The following is a 20,529-nucleotide window of genomic DNA, read 5'->3' on the forward strand; positions in this document are numbered from 1 at the left end:
AAAAGGAAAAAAACAGATAGATCAATTTCTGTGAATTTCAGAGCTGTCGATCCCCCTTTTCGAGGCTACCTCTATCTCTTGAAAGTACCATTTTCCTGTTTCTTACCGAGTTCAGAAACTGATACTATGGAAGGCGAATTTTCTATATTCTTGTTTAATGTTGTTCTAGTGCTCGTATGTTAGTTAAGTTAAGTTTTAAGTGTTCGAAGTTGAATATGGTTCACACTATCATTCTCAAAATGACTTAAGTATACGTCGTCTTAAGTAAACATCGTCTTCAAATTACAGAACTGAATTTTGATGACAACTGTAACTTGCTTAACATGGCTATTAAATAGAATACGTTGTGACATTTCAATTTTCATAAGGATTATAGTTTTTTAGTACTATTCTTATATTTATTTAATAATTGAGTTTTGGTACAATTTAAAATACCACTTGGATATAATTTTTATTTTTATGGATAAAGGGTGTCAGTTGTCAGTTGTCACTTTGTTAACTCACATTTATGTTAAAACTTTATTTATAAGTCACAACTCCTAACCTACAAAGTGCCTTTAAACGTTTGTTATTAATTTTTTTATAATAACTATTTCAAAATTGTTGTTGTCATATGTCCCTTTAAAATGTTATGAAATCTAAGAGGGTAATGCAGAAATGGTCTTGAATCGTATCACGAGGACTAATTAAAAAAATAATATTATCAGTTAAAAGTTTTCATCGCATTTCCTCATGTTATAAGACAAATAAGCCTACGTGTTTTATTTCTTGTTACTTTATTTGGGATAAAAAGTCTATACTTGTAAAATAACTATTAGTAGGAAATGGCCCTTCCACAAAAAAAGTACTATCGACAGCGAGCACATTCTAATCCTATAGCAGATCATTGCTTTGAATAGTAAGTATCATTGCCAATATAACGAGATTATATGTTACTTAATATGCAATATATAATAAATATTTAGAAACATGTTAACTCAGTGTAAATATCATTGTAGCCCTGCACATCCTGATGAATATGATTGGTCGAATTTATATCCAATTCTAAAGAAAGAATCATCAAAGAAAAATGTTGAATTCCTTGATGTTGGTTGTGGTTATGGTGGACTACTAGGTAAAAATAAATAGACAAATTGTTTTTTATGTTTATTTTAATATTCATGAACTTATTTTTTTTTAGTTACATTATCACCAATGTTTCCGGAAAACCTAATGCTGGGATTGGAAATTCGTGTCAAAGTGTCAGATTATGTAAATGATAGAATTTTAGCATTTAGGAAACAATTTCCAGATCAATATCAAAATATTGCTGTGCTAAGGACAAATGCAATGAAATACTTACCTAATTTCTTTCACAAGGGTCAGGTGCCTGAAAATTCTTTTCATTACACATGGTTCTTAAAGTGATGATTGATAGTTGATTTACTATTTGTATTAAAATTTTAGCTTAAGAAAATGTTCTTCTTATATCCGGATCCTCACTTTAAAAAAGCCAAGCATAAGTGGAGGATTATTAATAAATGGCTTTTATCAGAATATGCTTATGTACTTGCAGAACAAGTAAGAAATATTTTCTGTATGTATATATATATTGATAGTCTTTAATATGTTATAACAAACAAATTTTTAATTTCAGGGTATTGTTTATACAATAACAGATGTTAAAGATTTACATGATTGGATGGTAACACATTTTGAAGAACATCCTTTGTTTAAAAGAATTCCAGATGATGAATTGGTTAGTGCAGAAAAAAATATACTTAAAAACTATCTAAAGATATGAAATATGATTCACATTCGTAACTTAGTTAATTAAGTTTGCTTTTTTTAAAATTATACTGTGATATTTCTTTGTATTTATTAATAGTTCTCAAAATTATACATTTTTCTTTCAGAAAAATGATGTTATTGTAGAAAAATTATTTGAAAGTACTGAGGAAGGACAGAAAGTTACAAGAAATAATGGAGAAAAATTTCTTGCTGTGTTTCAAAGGGTAGCTGATAATTTTGTAGAATATAATAAATAACTACTGCAATAAACTTTTTATTTTTATATATGCACATACTTATATCTACATAAAAAAACCTATTTTAATGGTTAAAGTTAATACATTTGGAAAATTGATTACATAAAAAAAAATTTATACTTATGCAAGGCAGAAAATGTTTTTAAGCATTCATTAAATAAATATAACTTAACAATTCCAAGTGGCAGTTATCAATATTCTTTCCTTTCTTTAATTTACTTGGGTGCTTATTTTCTTATCTAACAAATTTATCCACCTTGCAAGGCTTCTTGTTATATTAAGATTTTTTCTCATATGTCCTGTGGCTGATGATATCCATAGACGTTTTTCATGCCACATTGTATTTGTAACGATTGATAACAATAGCGCCGCCCAAACTTCTGGTTGGTCAGGATGTGTGTGGAGGCCTTGTTTTGCTAAAAGTGAAGCTTTTCTCTTATCACCTCCAACATGTTCGGCTATACTAGCTGTTGCAAGCATTTTGGCAGAACTGACATTATTTTCATAATTTGATGCTAAGGACCTTTGGGCACAACAACTGGCCAACCTTGCTTTCGTATCTGACTCCTGCAGGCAATATTGAGCCAAACAGAACCATAACTTTGTGTTGTTTGGATGGTCGTGAAGAGAATCGCTTAAGATCTTTATAGCTTGATTTAAGTCTTCGTTTACAAAGAGGTAAGATTTGAGAAAACCTATATCAAATCCAAAATTATTATCCTTTTCGTACTTTTTCAATTCGCTTAAAGCTAGCTTGGATAATCCTTGATCAGAATGAATAATACCCAGAGAACAAATAGCAAATAAGCTATATGCAGTGGGTTTCTTTTGGGATACTTGTATACTATGGAACAATAATGTTTTTGCGTCGTCAAGGCCTTTGAACATATAAACTATTCCTGACATGGCAACAAGTAAATCAGCCTTTTCATCATCATTATTACTAAGCCAGTGCAGAGCAGTATCATAAGCTGAATAGGATTCTTCATAAAGACCATTCTTAAAAAGAGCTAGAGCTAAGCCGCAAGTGGAGTTGAGACTGGCTTCGGATATTGACTTATAAGTCTTTATAGCTTCATCATATTTCGTAAGTCTTATGTATATTCTACCAATATTTAGGAGGATCATATTTTTATTACATTCCTCTGCATCTTCTAAAGCTTTTTGGTAATAATTTAAAGCACTATTAAGTAATCCGCTTCTTTCGTGTAAAATGCCCAGAATATTTGAAGCACAAGAATTATCAGTCTCAAATGTAGAAAACCAACTCAGTAAATCCAAGGCGTACGGTATGGCAGATAAACCATCGATAACATATTTTAATTCTGTGCTATCTTCATACTTGTCGTTTTTCAGAGTACGACAAACCCAATCTGCATATCCTAGTGAACTTTCTGGGTGGTAGCCAAGTCGACATGCGTGTCTGAATAGATCCATAGCTTCTTCTTCGCGAATCACTTCTGCTATCAGTCCTTGCCCAATCCAGCTATGAGGGTGTGACGGCAAAGTGGACTGACCACGCCAGAAACAGTAGTTTGCCAATTTATAAAGTTTTAATTTTAAATACAATGTGCCAAGATTGCACCATATTTGTGCTATGGACCATTTTCGAGTTACAAGCAAGGCTTTAATAAAGCAATGCTGTGCAAAAACATACTTCTTCATAAAATAGCATACTTTTCCCAGTAAATTCCAATTACGCCAAGTGGATGGTTTATCTTTGATACAAGCAACAGTCAATTTAAATGCTATCTGACAATTTACAATATTTTGAGTGCATAGATAATAATCAAGATAAGTAGAGGCTAAATCATATGAAGTAAATTGCGATTTTTGTTTGGCTATTCTGGACAAACAAGCAAGCGCTTGTGGATAAATACAAGATTTATCCTTCCTTATGATGTCTTCACTTCCTTTACCAAAGGCTTCTGTTATATAAACATAACTATATTTATTAGGCAACCTTGTTATAAATATTAATGCATCAGCCATTAAATTCCAAAAGCAGGTAAATTTTGTCTCTTTTGATAGAGCAATAATCAAATAATTGATTGCAGTTTGTGCTGTGTCCCTTGCACTGCCATACAATTTGGCAGTATATTTCTTTCTTGCTATTCTCATCCATGTTTCAGCAATTCCCTTTAATGCTAATAGTGAAAAAGGGTCTATCTCAAAAACTCTTTTAAATGTTGAAATTGCCTCATCATATTCTCTTAAAAGAGAATGTATGTAACCAATTCTTGTAAGGCAATGTAGGGCTTTTTTTGGATTGACAGACATTACTTTATTATAAGCTTTTAATGCAGATGTAAATGATCCCCTTGAATAATATGCATCAGCCAGACATTCAAATGCTATAACATTTTTGTGATTATGTTTGATCACATGACGAAATTGTAAAATAGCATTCTCCCAATCTCTTTTATTTATATAATATAAACCGAGACGAAAAGTTACCCACTCAAATTCTGTCTGTACAGACTGACTAGATTTCAATAATAATTCAAAATCTGAATCTTTTAGTTCCAATTCAACATAAATATCACTTAGATTTTTAATAACATTGATATTTGTGCTGTCCAAACTATAAGCTTTTTCATAACATTTTTTAGCCTTTGCAAAATCATTCTTGTGGTTTTGATAGAACATCCCTAAATACAAAAATGTTTCTGTATGATCAGCATTCAATTTTGCAGCTTTTAAAAGGTTTATTTGAGATTTTTCATATTCTTTTAATTCCCAATACGCTTTGCCTATATAGAAGAAACTCAAAGGATCTTCAGGTTTTTTCTCTAACAATGAAATGGCTTCATTGTATTTTTCATGTTTGATTAATGACAGAGCTTCCAGCTGTGTAAAGTAGTGAGTAGTCTCAAGATTCTGTCTCAAGTGATCATCCATATCTTCATTATTTTCAAGGTAACATTTGGCGAGAGCTGCTTGCTCACTTAAATCCAAAGATTCAAAAGGAATTTCTCGGGACACTGAAATAGCTTGCTTCCATTTTTGTTGTTCTACCAATGATAAAAACAAAAATTTTCTTAGAGTGATTGCAAAGTCACTATCTTTTACCTTCATCAAGAAGTTTGTAGAAAGCTTTTGGGACACTGACCATTTCTTCAACATAAAGGTACACTTAATGATAAATGTAACTTCAGTCAAATCAGCTTCATTATAATTAACAAGTGGAACACATTGTTTGTAAGCCTCCAGATATAATTGCTTGTCAAAGAGAATCATACTTTTTAAGAGTCCAGGATACTTCGAATTTTCAATTCCCAAAGTTATTTCATTAAAATATTTTTCTAAATCAAACTTGAATGAGTTATTTTGAATATAATATGTACATAGGTATTTGCAGAGCCAATCACGAAATACTACACCAGAAGTAAAATAAGGCAATTCCATGACCTCTTTCATAGCTTGTTCAAATTCACTTTTTTGTAAAATTACTTTTCCTAGCAAAATATGAATGGAGTCATTTGGCTCTCTGTCATTTATTTTGCGTATAATATTCACAACATTTGGGATGTCTTCCTCTTTACATATAATATCGGCTTTCAATAGACCTAATAATTCTTTTTCAGCAACTGTATACATGTCCATCTTTCTGTTCATATAGTTAACTAGAATGCTAATTGCTAAGTTATCTTTATGTATGCAACCAAGTTGACCAACTTTGGAAACAATTTCTAATGCTTTCTCCTGATCTATTTGCAATTTCAAAATTTCATCATACACTGCTAAAAGTTTTTTTATAGCTGAAGCATCTGCTTTTTTTTCATAATAATTAGCTAGACCTTGCCATGCTAAAGGATGATCTGGTTTACTAGATATAGCTTTTTGAAATGCCAATGGAGCCTGATCAGATTCTGCTAATGATTTTCCCAGCAGTACCAAACCTAAATAATTATTTTTGTCTTTTCGCAATATGTTCTTACAACATTCCTGAGCTTCTTTAAAATTTTTATCATCAATCAATTTTCTTGCTTCTTTTAAAAGTGATTTAACATCAGCCATCTGGAAATAAACATTATTTAATAAAATAAAAATAAGAGCTCAAAGTGTGTACTGTTATAATTTATTTAAACGATTTTTTAAAATTATTTATTTATGAACTGCTTGTTTTTTTGAATTGTTTTAATATTAGAACAAAATAGACGAGCTTGAAATAGCTATGTAGTGAAGAAGATATGCAAAAACTTTTCAATTATAAAGAAAAAATACCTTTGAAGGCAGCTATACAACTAAATAGCAAATGTTTTATAATACATATAAATTAATATAATGTAGAAATCAAAGATTAAAAATATAAGATATTTTTATATTAATTATTTATTTAAATTATGATTGATATTTCAAAATGACACTTTAATGAAAAAGTTCTTTTGTGTCACACATGACATACGTATAGTTTTAAATCAGTAGATAATAATATTTAATAATATTGTATATTATCACTAAAAATTAACTAAGGTTATAAAAAAATTCATATTTTTTATTATATATAAAAGAGAGAAAAAGTTTCTTTTTTTCGTAGCAGATATTGAACGGTAATAATGTAGTTAATTTGTATGTATACTAGAAAATTGTAAGTTTTATAATCATAGTTTTAATTAAAATATACTTTCTTTTGATGTTATCATATTTATTTCCGATATTTTAAATTATTTTCATTTTTATTCGTTGTCATTTAGAATGTTGCACTTATAATTACAAAATCATACTCAGAGTTGTCCTTAGTTTAACTGTCAATATTTTGAAATATGTACACAGTAGGGATTTTAAAAACAACAATACAAAATTGTCGGAAATTTATTTAAATTGAACTGATCTATATGCAAGACTTGATGGATGATAAAAGACATTTGTTTTTATATTAAATAACAATATAATAATCAATAAAAGCAAAGTTGGTCAATGTAAAATGACATCGTCGGAAGTAACATCATGTTACATAAAAAAATTAAGTATGTAAACTGTTAAACTTAGCAATATAAGTTTATGTTAGCCTTAGTTAATTTTATAATTTTTAAAGATCACCCTCTGAAGGAGATAAGAGAGCGAGCTTTACAAGTTTTAATAGCTAAAATGAGATTAGGATGGGAATTTGAGGACGAATTATCTGGTACGAGAGAATTGTTGGAAGCGCTTTTGGTATGGTTTCAGTCTAACAAACCCTCCCTACAGAAAGAAGCGTTAGAGTTATTACTTCTCACTATCAAAGTAAGAAAACATATTTTTTAAATATTTGTTTGATGTTACTTCTTTTAACTATAAATTTAAATTTTTTTTAGACAAAAGCTGGAACGTATATTGCTAAAGAGCTTGGAATTAAGAATCTTATATCAAATCTGAATAATATAAAAAGTAAAATAGATTCTAGAGCAATGGAAATATTTGAAGATATCTTAGAGACATTAAGATTTCTGAATACTATTGATTCAGAAGTAAATTGCATACCTTCTCTCAGGTTAATCTCTAAAAGGTAAATATTTTTTAGAAATTTGTTAAATTAATCAAAAACCTGATTTAATGTATCACATGTACTGTTCAGCTCTGAAAGCAATTATCAAGGCAGTGATTACTATAATGGAGGTTTAACTAAAGAATCATCTGCAGAGACTTCCATATCAGATCTTGATAAAGAATTTCATCCAAAAAATGATGTGTGAGTATTTTTAAGTCAAAAAGATTTGGTTTTTTATGTTAATTACTATCTAAATAACTGTAAAGATGGTCCATGATAGATAATGAAATTAGAGTTTATCATAAATGTATTTTAAATTTATAAAGATTTAGCCCTAAAGATGTTAAAAAGTGACATTTATATAAAAAAAAACTAATAGGTGATGTTTCTTGTTTCAAATGAAGGTGTTCTTTTTTAGTTCTAACTTAAATGGTATAAATCTGCTACTTTTTCCTTGGATTGAACTTAATCCATCGGATTTGAAAACAATGTTGCTAATTGAAGATTCTCTTAAAGTTTTGAAGTCAACCAGAAGATGCTGCAGATTTATAAGAAATGTTTTCTTATGTGATTTTCCACCTGAAATATTTTTGAACAGACCAGCTATTGTAAAGGTAACTAATAATTTGAGTATAGTAAACTATTTATATATTTCTTTTAAAATAAATTTCTTTATTATAGGCCTTATTGGGTATAGCTGATGGGACAATCAGTGGTAACTCTGGGGAAGCTTTAAAAGTATTATTGTGTATAACAGAGAGTCTGCATATGAGATATTTAAAATTATTTTCATTGGATTTGGTATCCAAGCCCCATAAGGTAAGAAAGACTAAAGGCTATTGGTAACAAACTCTGATGAGAGATCTCACATAGCTTAAAACATTTTTGTAATCACATAAAAAATTATGAGAATGATGAGTATACTATATACATGAATATTTGTGAATTAAATTGTTAGCAAAAGCCGAGACTGCTTTATGCAACTAATTCACCTAGTTGCCATTGACATGTATACGGAAAGTCTTTTTCTTAATGTATTTCAGGTTCCACAGGACCACAGAGAGTCTGATGACAATGTAAACATTGAATTGGCCCAATTTTCTAATGGTAATTTTGATATTCATCAAAACAACACTTTGGTCGCGTTAAGACAACTACCAGCACCTATATTTGCATTGGAGACTCTAAACACTGTTTTGTCAATGATGGCCAGAAGCAGTCTCTATGGTGACAATGAAAAAGATGTTCTATTTATGGTAATTGTTTTGGATTTTCTAGTTAGTATAAGAAAGTGAGCAGAGATTTCATTATTGTAGTTTTATTGTGCAGCATTTGTGTTTTATATATATATATATATATATATATATATATATTTCATATCTTTTTGAAAACTGCTGGTTATTAAGGATAAAAAATAACATATTTTAAAATTAGTTGAGATTGGCTGATTATTAATTGTTAGCAATAACAAATAAAAAATAAAGTTAATATAAAGTTCTTATGATTTTTCAGAGAGAGCTCAACATATGTATTTCTTTAATAGAAAGTCTTATTGAATTATTGTTAGATTGTGTCAACAATCACTTCTGGTCAATGGAACACTCTTCTAAAACTCATAGAGATATTGCTCATAAGGCTTCTGGAGTGATGCGGATGTTGGGTGACCTGTTATCACAATATAGGTCTGAACAATTCCAAATTATGTTAAGAATTTTAGTATGTGAAAATTTAAAACGTTTTTATGTTCACAGAAAGTGTTTTTTGGAAAACACAAATCTTATACACTATAGATCTACATATCTTCGTTTAGTGCCTTGTGGTGAAATGTTATTGAGTTGGTCGAAAAAATCCGCCCTACCACCCTCTTCATTGACAGCAGCCATGCAAGTTGCACAAATTGACCCCGCCATTGAGTTGTTGTATGAGGGCCTTAGCAAAAGAATAGAATGTGTTCTACTTGTATGTATATATGTTCTGCAAATATTAATACATAAACAAGAATTTGATATAAATATTGCTTTTAGGCTATCAAATCGCCAGTGGATCAGGAATTTAAAAATAAACTAAGAGAGCTTAATAAATTATTCTTGAGTATGGATAATGCGGTTAAATTTATTAGAATGTCAAAGTACAGCCAACCACCCAAGGAGATCTTCGCATGTTTAAAAAACGCCTTATCTGTTTTACATTTAAATATGAATGAAAATTTTCTGAACGATGCTGCCGTAATTCTTTTGAAGAAGTCTAAAGATATGGATTTAGTTGACAGTGATTGGGATTTGTTGAGAAATATTTTACTGTCACTAATAGCTCATGGTCTACCGTGGGTCCAAGTATACTTCTATAAAATGCTGTCTAAGATGGTAAAATCTATATTGTTGGATGAAAATGTCAATGAGGGAGAATACGAGAAAGCTCTGACGTTGGTATGTGATGTTGGCATTCTGACAGAAATATGTTGTCATGGCTTATCTTCAACTAATAAAGAGGTAAAATAAATATTACTTCCATATAAGTTGCTCCAATAATGTGTCATATATGTACTATAATTTAAATTTTAGGTGGAGACTTGTGCTACAGAAATAATATTATATCTCTTGAGAGGGAGGATGGTTTTAAGCGACAGCTGTTGGTGGCGTCTTCTTGCAAGCTTGATGCCGGTGTTGCCTTTATTACAAGTGTATGCTGCTCACGATACAGAATTAGGTAAGACAATCATTTAATTTTCTGTCATAATCTTACTCCGATCTTTCAGAATAGTGTGCACCAAAGTTTCTACCTTAAGTGACTAAAACTTAAATCAATATGGTGGCCATAAATTAAAGGTTAGGGTACAGTCATTCAACGTGTACAATACAGTAGTGCATCATTAATACAATGATTTTATACATTTTAAGCAACTTATGTTTTTTTTTCCATGGTCAACATTGTATACGTCAACCTAAAGATAAAAAAAACTTAAATGATATATAACTTTTTCGCAAGTACCTACTTAAATAGAACTAATTATCTGAAAATTCGACTAAAAGGTAAAAAAGTGTAATAAATCGCGTACCATATCAAAAAAATCATATCATATTTATTTAAGTATGATTTAGATAAATGACGCCAACAATTACTACACATACTGACCAATCTTTACAATGTTTCAGGTTTAGCAATCTGTAAGTCGTTAGAAGAGGAAATAGTGTCCATGATGGGCGTGTCCAAGCCTGAGAGGTGTGCGGGGCTGGTGCGACTTGTGTTTAGTCGCTGCCCTTCCGTCACTATGGACGCTGCTCATCAATTGTGTCAGCTAATGAGTGCAGGTAATAGTACTAAACTACTTTAAAATAGACCATTCCTTAGTTTAAAGCTAAAAAAATCCTAGAATCCGTCTTATTCACGGCCATATAAAGGTTACATATTGAAGCAGGGCTACATCCAACATTGATAAATGTTGAACCCAATGCGATGTTAACTTAGAACAGTATAATTTAGAAGGTGATCACAAAATTCTACTGAAATGTGTAGGAATGTTGTTATTAAAATTATGAATTTAAAAATGTAACTAAGTTAGTCTTTTCTTCCAATTTAACAATTTACAAAAATCCCATATATTTATTATATTTTGCTGGTTATTGAAAATTCCGTGACATCCAGCTAATTTTATGTTTTTGAACTGAAAACGTACCATCTGTGATTGTTTCAGACGACGACAAATATTTGCCACCTCGAGAGACACTGCGTCCAGATATTCTCCTCAATGCTTTAAGACGAATTGAACCCCAAGATTTTAACATCGATCAAACCAGCTCCCCCTCGAAAACTACACAGGTTGTCCCGAACTCCTAATATTCCCAAATTTAGACTTGTATTCTCAAATTTTCAAAAGTCATACACCAATTTGGTTATATTTACCCTAAATAAATATGGACTATCGTTGTAATATTTCAGACATCGGGCCTTATTCAAATACTGGATGTTCTAAAACAAGATCTTATTCTGGATACAGACTACGTCCCTCGGATTCCCTCGGGTCAGCCCATATTGGAGCCCTCTTTACGCAGAAGTACCTTACAGCAGCTGGCTCTCTTGATGAGGCAGCAGAGTTTACATGAAACTTTTATAGAATTCGATGGCCTTAAATTAATTGTGTCTTTACTTAGGTAAGCTTTCAAAATGCTACAAATGACTAATACAAGAGTAATAAGCATACAGTACCAACTTTTAACCTTTGACCTGGACTTGTCTATTGTTTAATTGAATTAATCAACCAATTAGAAAAAAAATGTCCAAACTAAAAATAATAATCCGAATTGGTTAAAAGAAAATACACGCTTGAAAATATAATAAAGTCGAAAAGAGTGCAATACAATAAGGATGACAAACATAATATTTCTCATGATAAATTAATAAAAACTACAAGCCAACAAAAATTTTGTGAATAATAATAAATTCGTACCAAAGCGTCTATAAATCTAAAAAGTGAAACTTAAATAAAAATACGCAAAAATATGGCGTGGTATACCATTAGATTTTATATGATCTCTTAGGTTGTCGCTGATGGTTGATGATTACCTCTTGTTCCCCGAGTGCGCCATCAGCTGTGTATCGGTACTGAACAGCGTGTGTTTCATGAGCAGACACGCCCTGACCAAGATGGCGGATCTACCACTACTGCTGTTACGAGGTATACTTTTATGGTTGAAGTCGTATTCCTGTAAGGAAGATCCTAAGGAAATGTGCTAGTAATTTATTTCTATAGAAATATGAAATACCATTGATAAATATATTTTTATGCCACAACTCTCAATCAGTACCTACAGTTTGTAAAGTTCTGCTAGACTAATGTTTTGGACAGCCTATAATGTCATAAACTGTATTTAAATATCATTGTGGTATGTAATGACACAGTATGTTTCAATTATTGTTTATTTGTCGGTTAAAAGAGTGGGTTTTTTTACCAAATAAAAAAGACCAAATTCAGTATATTTTAGTGTCTAAAAGTATTTTATCATTAATATTATTTTTCTAGTAATCCTGGTGTTTCCAGCCAACGAGAACTGTGTTTTGATGTCAGCGCAGGTACTAGCGCTCGTTGTCTGGGCGGGTTTCGCTCTCCAAGAACTAGATGCGAATAGAAATAGAATACCATCACTTCCATACAACGTGACCGAGAGAACCAATCTGCCGTTCACTGTGACTAACTATTGGAAGACCAGCCCGAATACTGATCATTCGTCCGTTGGTATGCATTTTATATAATTAAATAATTGAAGTAGAAATATGACCAGTTGTAATAGAACTATCGAATTGTTTTCAGAATGGCTCCTGAGTGATGAATCGTTTCGGAGTGCTGTCAGTGTTAGGTGGTGGTGGGTTTGTGGCGGTAACAAGTTGAAGACGGCTTCGTTTGCCCCCCTCCCCTCCATCTCCACCCCCTCCCCAAGCTCCCGAGATCTTGCAGCCCTCACATCCGCCAGTTTACAAAATATCTTGTCTAAGTTACTCCTTCAGCTGGAAAATGCTACCAGCCACGACCAAGTCCACGAGGTTTTGGTTCTATTGGAGAGGTGAGAAACATCAAGCTTAAATAAAGTAGCGTTATTAGCTCGTGATCGGGGCGTGGTTATCGCCTTATGATTATAATTAAAAATTATACACTATGTAACACCACACATTTTGTCATATTCTGACTATAATGACATAGTTTCTTATATATTTTTTGTTTAATTTGAAGATGTTTCCCATTGAAGGCATGAGTTTATTTTATTAATCATTATATAGCTACATAAACCTGGTACCTCTGGCTGGTGTTATCAAGCTGGGTGACCTGCCGTGGCTTCGCACGCGGCGTTTCCTAAGCGCGCCGCCCGCCTCGTCCGGGGATGTAGCTTTATTGATGGAGTTACTGCAATTTGTTATCACCTATATGGACAATGTCCCTGACGGAGGTTTGTGTCGATTAATATCCTTACAATAAGTTTGCATCGTCATTCTAAATTCAGTTGCCACTTTATCATGTTTTAAACTTTGCTGATCAAAGTACCATCAACGGCTTACGTATCAAAAATCGGCAACGATACATCCAGACTTATGGTAGGGACACACGCCTTATTAATAATAGTAACGGCACTACTAACGACATCTGTTAAATGGCTTTAGCCCAATATTTTTATATATACAATATAAAAGTAATTTTATTCAACAGATGGTGCCAAGTCATGGATTAAGTCTTCATTTATTGGGGATGACGCGGTCATCATATCATTGCTGAGTAAAGACCGTCTCTACCCTCAGCAGAGCACACAGGAAGATATAGAAGTGACACAGTTAAGAATCTATATAGTGAAAGTTTTGGTTAGATGTGTCGTAATGTTGGAGGGACGAGAAGATTACAGCTGCGGCAGGATGGAAAGTCTGTTGAAGATTCTGTTGTCTTGCTTGGAGAGAATTGATCTCAAGGATTTTCATATGTTAGGTAAGTAATTTTTTTTACTTATATGACCCAAAGGGGCAAACGGGCAGACGGACATCTGCAACAGAAGGGGTCGTGCCGGCCGGTCGTCGTTGCCGGCCTTGATTGTAAACTAAATGTAAAACTAAATTATTACGAACATAAACTTTTGAAAAAAAAAAATTAAAAGATATAAACTGATGCACTTATAAATTTATTTATTTGCGAGGAACAAAATCCTTGCTGGTTTTTAGGTCTTTATAAATTCATATTTTATTTAACACTTAATAAATATAATTACATCGTATCTCATTTAGAGTTGCGATTCCTTATGATATTTATAAATTCATACTCTTCTAAAAATAATAAAATACGCGTAGTAAGCCGAAAATATTAGTTTCATTTAAATGAATACTCGCGAAAGTCTTATATCTCGTGACTCGTAATTTTGGTTTCGCTGTTCGTCCAATTACGAAGTCTATATATAAAAAGTCGCTGGCAAAAGCTAGTAAAAAATTAAGCATTAAAATTTTGATGGACTTTAAAAGGGCCGCAAGGTTTTCAGGTTTAACTGCAAAATAAAACTGCCAGCAACATAACACATAACAATCTTATCCACATCTCGTCTGTCAATGGCCACGGTTGCTGCTAAGTATCCGAAACGTCGGGAGTACGTAGTTTTTAAAAAGCGTAGTAATCCCAAAAATATTAGTTTAATTTAAATGAATACTCGCGAAAGTCTTAGACCTCTTTATAAAAATCTACTTATGAATGATTTGTCTATTGTGATAAAGTGATAACATCTTAAATGTGCAATTTGAGTTGCATTTAAACAGTTATGTGTATTCTGAAGTAATTTAGCAAGAGCTTTGAATACGTCATACTACGAATAAAAAAGAAGTATCAGACATTTTGTTTTTGACTGCTGTCTAAAAATTTTGTAGAAAAAAAATGTAATGCCTTAACTAACTAGCCATTATTTTGATAATTTTAGGTTATGACATTCGTAATGTTAGTGATGTGACATGGCGTTCAAACGATGATATATTTTTTATTGTTACATTCATACAAAGAATACGTTTTTAGGCACAAGGCACTCGAGTGTGACGGATTCTATGTTCACATAAAATCACATAAGTGAATCCATTAAAAATAATTAATAGTACAAACAAATTGACAATAAATTCTTAATATATTTGGCGTCTTGTGTATAAACAGCCCCTACTAATACTTAAGTGAAATGCTACTAAAATTAAGAAAAATTTAAAGCTATCCAATTTAGAAACCACGTCGAAGTTATTCATGATATATGTCACAAATTGTAAAGATTTAAATATACATATACCTACATACAAATCATTGAAACTGAGGTCATCATATCTGTGTTACACAATCATATATAATGCGATTTAAATAGAGAGTAAACTGTAGTGAATCTTTAAAAAACACACACGATCTTATATATAGAAAAACCTCAACATTTAAATTACTGCGTTTATTGTGGTCTGGGATTATAACGGTTTTTGAACACACTATTTGTGCTTTATTCATTGACAATCAACAGTTGTTACTTGTTTCATATAAAAGACGAGAGGAGCAGTTTTAGAAAGTATTCCAGTCCGAGTTCAACACATGTTTTTAATCAACTTTTGTTATGCACATGTGAATCTAATAATAAAAATGTGATTGTCTTAAAAGGAACTTGTATTGCTTTCATACAGAATAACGAAATAATAATTACATGAAAATAAGGAGTACTACTTTTATGTACAGCAATATTCATTAAAATATACATACTAAAGTCGTAATTAATATAAAATATCTTAATGTTCATAACACTTAGTAATTCTGAACTATGAGTACTATGACTGATTTTAAACTAGGAAACTTTTTCATTTGTGTGCACATCTAACATTGATATTAAAAAAAAAAATGTGTCAAGATGTATGTGTTTATTGTTGTGCAAGTCGTTACATAAATTAGTTTTTCTTATAACTAAACTAGCTTTTGCCCGCGACTCCGTCCGCGTGAACATCGGAGTCGTTATCTGTCACCACTATTATCTGAGCTGTACTTTATGGTTCCTCCCGTATGGTTTTGGGGTTGCGGTCGGGATCGGGATAATATAGCCTATGTCCCGTCTCCAGGATTTCAATAAATGCCTCAAAAATAATCAGACGTGTGTAATTTAAATCGAATTCCAGGATATCTCAACGAGTTGATGCGTTGTGTGAGGTACTTGTCGTATTCCCGGTATTGCAAGTTATCTGAGGATAGTGTCATGATGTGTCTGAGGGTTGTCACTGGAGTTCTGGGAGGTTGTGCTTCGGGGGGAGGGCGGAAGGGTCAGGCTTGCAGGTTGGACGCCCTTCTCACATTAATGGCCCTATCGACACAGATACGTGATAAATCTATACCTGTGCAGGTACGTTATTAACTTATTCTATATCATACATATATATTTTTTATTTCTATTTTCGTTTTTTTTTTAAATAGAAAATTGAAACTGCATTTATTCGTATGATTAAAATTAAACATATTTATCAGAAGTTATTAATAAAAACACAATCAAAAAGGATATTGACCAATTAAAAAATGAGATAAAATCGAAATTTAAAATTGAAAACGAAATCTTAATTTGCATTATTTTAGTGCTTATATCTGTCTGTTTGGTTCGGAGGTTGTTTACGTCATACATTTTGTTTCATTCGAGGAAGTGGCCATGCTATGATCAACTTGAAACCTAAAATTATATTTGGTATCTTGTTTAATCAGATACATGTTCACAAAAATGTTGACAACAACTGTGTTATAAATAACAGAAAGTAGGAATATTTAATGTATATTGCAAGACAAATTGAGATAAAAAAATATATATATTTACTCATTTTCAAATTAATTACGTTGCAATTCGTTAGATCCTTACCCTAATTTAAATTGGTCTATGTTAGGTTAGTTCAATGGTTTTGTTTTGGTAAATCGTTATTTATATCAAATACATACACAGAATTTCACACTTCAGTTTTGTATAACTTTGATGTTTATTTTGATAATAACGTAGAAAATAACACTCGTACAATGTGACAAATACAATGATAAGATAATGAATTGATTTTTCGCTAGATAAAACAGTTTCCGCTGACATCGTATACCATTGTTCTGACAACTGAATAATGTGACTTTGCGAAAACTTTAATGACGTCATTGTTATGATGTCATTTTTGAGTACATACATATTTGTTTCTATATTATCTTTTGTAACGCGAATAAGCCTTTCCTATGATTGATTGTTTTTTCTATTTCCTTACATCATAATTAATTTCCTCAAAGATATTTTAATTTTTACGATTATATTTTTTAGTATCCCTTACTTTCTAATAATATTGAATTATCATGCAAACTCATAGGTTAAAACAATGTGCTTTTATGGATTTTATCAAATTATTTCAGTTAAATTATAGTATTTTACGACGTCCACCAGAAGACATACAAACTATCAAACAGCAAGGGTTATTCATTTAAGAATAGATTAATAAAAACTATTATTAGTCATTAATATAAATAGTTATCTATTATTTAATACGTACCTTAATAATGAAATATAATTCAATGATTTGAACATAGTATTATATGAGTAAAAAATATGACAAATACTTAATATTTAATAAAAAATATATATATAAATCAGTAATCATTAACATATCTAGAATAGTGAGTTGGTTGTATTTAAGGGTCACTTTCCGGTATAAGCTTTCTTTTTTTTTTTTATTCATTTAAAAACCAGAATAATTTAAATTTGCAGTACGTCTGTGTTCATAATCCAAGTCTGCATTCTACATACGAAGCGTTTTCCGTTTCCCATTAAATAGCCTACGTTAATACTATACGGGAATGTATGAATGAAAAACCGTTAAAGCTCCGTCCGTAGTGACGGTTCATACTTAGACTAAGGATTCTGAATGTACTATAATATCAATAGAGATGGTGCGAGTACTACAATAGCGGAGTGATAACGGCGCTGGTGAAGTGCGTGTCAGCTGATCGTGTAGAGGTGCGAGCGAGCGCGCTACATCTGCTGGCATCCCTGTCGCACCACACTCAGCTGGTGCCGCAGCTATTGCAGGGTATGATATATAGCGTGTATATATTATGATGGTTTTGAAAAAAGTCGTATCAAAGAAGTTGTACAGACGGCGGTGGTTCCGGAAAGTATCCTAGCAAGGAAGCTGTATAGACGATGGTAGTCCTTGAAGGTATTGTAACAAGGCATGTGATAGTGTGGCACCACTTAAAAAGCATATTGAGTATTAAATTTAATTTCTCATGATAATATTATATTACTATTGTTTTATGTCCATTAGAGATATAGAAACATACTAGTAGAAAAAAAACTCCAAAATATATAATGTTAATAAAAGTGTTCTGAAATAGCTGATTGAGGTTTTTCTGTAGGTATTCCAAATCAGTCATTGGCTGATTTGGCGATCGAGGTGTTCAATGTCGAGGGTGAGGCGAACCTAGTCCGAGCGGCCGCAGCTGCAGTATTGACGGCTGTCAGTGCTAGAACATCGAGTCACTCACAGGTGAGTACATAAAGTCGCGTTCAGAACAGTTGTTCTACAGATATACGATGATTCAATAAAATTATCTCCTAGGAGCAAACAATTTGAATTTTTATATATATCTTATCGTTTCACTTCGCGGTACAAAGAACAAAATTAAAGGACTTTCATCTCGTCCGACCCGTTCACGTGTATTATAAAGTCGAAATATGGGCTAAAATGTAGCTAGTACAAAAATACGAATTATAAATCCAGAAATAGTATCTTCATTTGAATGTGTAGCGTGTACTCGGAAAAGTCTTAGATATCTTACAATAAATAAAATTATACACACAAAGATCAAGTTACTTAGTTCGGACATTGTGTGCTTACCACAAGTTTAATACTCACACTACATACGGAGTGTCAACAGTTTTTCATTGTAAAATCATTCCACATTATAGTATAAATGTAGGCTGTTAAAGGAGAAACGGGAAACGTTTCGTCTGTAGTATGGTGACGTCACAACTTGGGCTAAGCATCTTGATAACTATTTTTATATAATCAAAACGAATATGAAATTTACTGATAACATATACGTGACTGAATTCAATCGCTTCTCTATTAATAGAACGTAAGTGTAGTGTTTTATTGTCTAACTTATTTTGCGGTTCAATAAAGATGTATGAATTATAATCGCAACCGCAATCGTACGCGGCTTAATGGGACCACCAGCGACGGTCCAATTAAATCGGCTCAAGGTTTGTATCACATATTAGAAATTTACATACATAATAATAATAATAATAATTTAACTTAAATAATTCGATTACATAACGATCACGTGCATTTTGGCGCGTAATGAAATTCAATGTTAGAGAGAAATGCTAGTTTGAATTTGTTTTATTTTCCCTAAAAGTAAATACGGTGATATAAATTTTAATAGTTTTCGCCTGTGACCCAGTCCACGTGATATTTGGTTTTAGGCAGAAAGGTGCATTGAAATATACGAACCAATACGCAGAAATATTTATAATTTGGGTCACGGAACTTTATGCACAATATAAGCTGTTATGCCGTCACTCCAACGAAGCTACACGCATTACCGGGTTATGTCTAAAACACGTCACTGTAAAGTTTGATCAAAATGCGTTTAGTAGTTTTTGAGTGGCCGAGGAAGAAACCTGCATATATCCAACGTTTTCATTTATAAAGTTAGTGGGATTATAATTGCTAATATATTTAAAATTATTACTGTCTTATCGTCGCACGTATTTAAATGTATGATGAATAATAAAAATACAAAACACAGGTTGACATCAGAATAGACTCAAACATAAAAATAGTATAATATGTATTTTATAAATATTACTATTGTTCATTGTTCGTGTATTGACGCGGGGGATATTTATATTTTATAGAGATTCTCGGTCGTTGATATATTATTTCTATATACGTACTCTTTGGTTGAATAAACGAGACGCCATATACAGCAACGTGGAAAAAATTATAAGTATTTAAATACAAAAAACAAATATGTATTTTCAAATAGGTTTTAGAAATAAATAACCTTATTAGTATGTAACTACCTATGGAACTGATTTCTATATTAATTCAAAGAGAATATAGTTGAGGCTATCTCTATACGGCGTCTTTATCATTACATCAAATAAAGTCGTTCATTGTGTGCAGAGGTTGATTATAATATTATTTTACTACATAAATTTTGGTTTCAGGAATAAAAATAAAAATCGTTAAATATCTATGAAAAACTATTTCACAAATACAATACATTTATATTTAGCATTTTATATAAAATACTATAAATAATATTCGAATTTCAAATAAATAGGTCCAATGTAATTTTTTTTTATTGTATTATTTATTGCACAATTCCAGGCTACATATGTAAAAATTCTAGAGTATATTATTTAGTAATATTTATAGCATAGTAACTTGCGTTCACGCTTATTTCGTTGCTGGAAAAATAAATATGCACTAATTATACCTCTCGTGTTTTAGAATGCTACTTAGACTGAACAATTGAACTCA

At 31.5% G+C, this 20,529-nt stretch overlaps 3 protein-coding genes across 3 annotated transcripts in view; 2 read left to right on the forward strand and 1 right to left on the reverse strand.

The window, feature by feature from the left end:
* Positions 1–394: 394 nt before the first annotated feature.
* Positions 395–2,040, forward strand: LOC116767390 (tRNA (guanine-N(7)-)-methyltransferase). The gene is made up of 6 exons (XM_032657689.2): positions 395–898; positions 999–1,114; positions 1,181–1,365; positions 1,447–1,560; positions 1,637–1,738; positions 1,896–2,040. The coding sequence occupies exons 1-6, from the start codon at positions 825–827 to the stop codon at positions 2,025–2,027; spliced, it is 723 nt and encodes a 240-aa protein (XP_032513580.2). The 5' UTR covers positions 395–824; the 3' UTR covers positions 2,028–2,040.
* Positions 2,029–6,397, reverse strand: LOC116767389 (superkiller complex protein 3). The gene is made up of 2 exons (XM_032657688.2): positions 6,255–6,397; positions 2,029–6,047 (listed from the first exon to the last, which is right to left on the reverse strand). The coding sequence occupies exon 2, from the start codon at positions 6,045–6,047 to the stop codon at positions 2,238–2,240; it is 3,810 nt and encodes a 1,269-aa protein (XP_032513579.2). The 5' UTR covers positions 6,255–6,397; the 3' UTR covers positions 2,029–2,237.
* Positions 6,398–6,790: 393 nt separating this feature from the next.
* Positions 6,791–20,529, forward strand: part of LOC116767289 (rotatin-like) — a 28,728-nt gene continuing 14,989 nt past the window's right edge. Inside the window, exons 1-22 of the mRNA XM_061527205.1 lie at positions 6,791–6,997; positions 7,066–7,253; positions 7,325–7,515; positions 7,585–7,698; positions 7,916–8,111; positions 8,179–8,316; positions 8,541–8,753; positions 9,010–9,179; positions 9,249–9,456; positions 9,522–9,986; positions 10,059–10,203; positions 10,650–10,805; positions 11,189–11,313; positions 11,434–11,645; positions 12,033–12,169; positions 12,515–12,727; positions 12,803–13,052; positions 13,267–13,433; positions 13,691–13,960; positions 16,141–16,361; positions 17,916–18,060; positions 18,389–18,519. Of these exons, the coding sequence (XP_061383189.1) occupies positions 6,955–6,997; positions 7,066–7,253; positions 7,325–7,515; positions 7,585–7,698; positions 7,916–8,111; positions 8,179–8,316; positions 8,541–8,753; positions 9,010–9,179; positions 9,249–9,456; positions 9,522–9,986; positions 10,059–10,203; positions 10,650–10,805; positions 11,189–11,313; positions 11,434–11,645; positions 12,033–12,169; positions 12,515–12,727; positions 12,803–13,052; positions 13,267–13,433; positions 13,691–13,960; positions 16,141–16,361; positions 17,916–18,060; positions 18,389–18,519 (4,098 nt within the window). The 5' untranslated portion in view covers positions 6,791–6,954. The remainder of the gene's footprint in view (positions 6,998–7,065; positions 7,254–7,324; positions 7,516–7,584; positions 7,699–7,915; positions 8,112–8,178; positions 8,317–8,540; positions 8,754–9,009; positions 9,180–9,248; positions 9,457–9,521; positions 9,987–10,058; positions 10,204–10,649; positions 10,806–11,188; positions 11,314–11,433; positions 11,646–12,032; positions 12,170–12,514; positions 12,728–12,802; positions 13,053–13,266; positions 13,434–13,690; positions 13,961–16,140; positions 16,362–17,915; positions 18,061–18,388; positions 18,520–20,529) is intronic.

This window comes from Danaus plexippus (assembly GCF_018135715.1).
Source record: "Danaus plexippus chromosome 9 unlocalized genomic scaffold, MEX_DaPlex mxdp_24, whole genome shotgun sequence".
Classification (NCBI taxonomy): Eukaryota; Metazoa; Arthropoda; class Insecta; order Lepidoptera; family Nymphalidae; genus Danaus; species Danaus plexippus.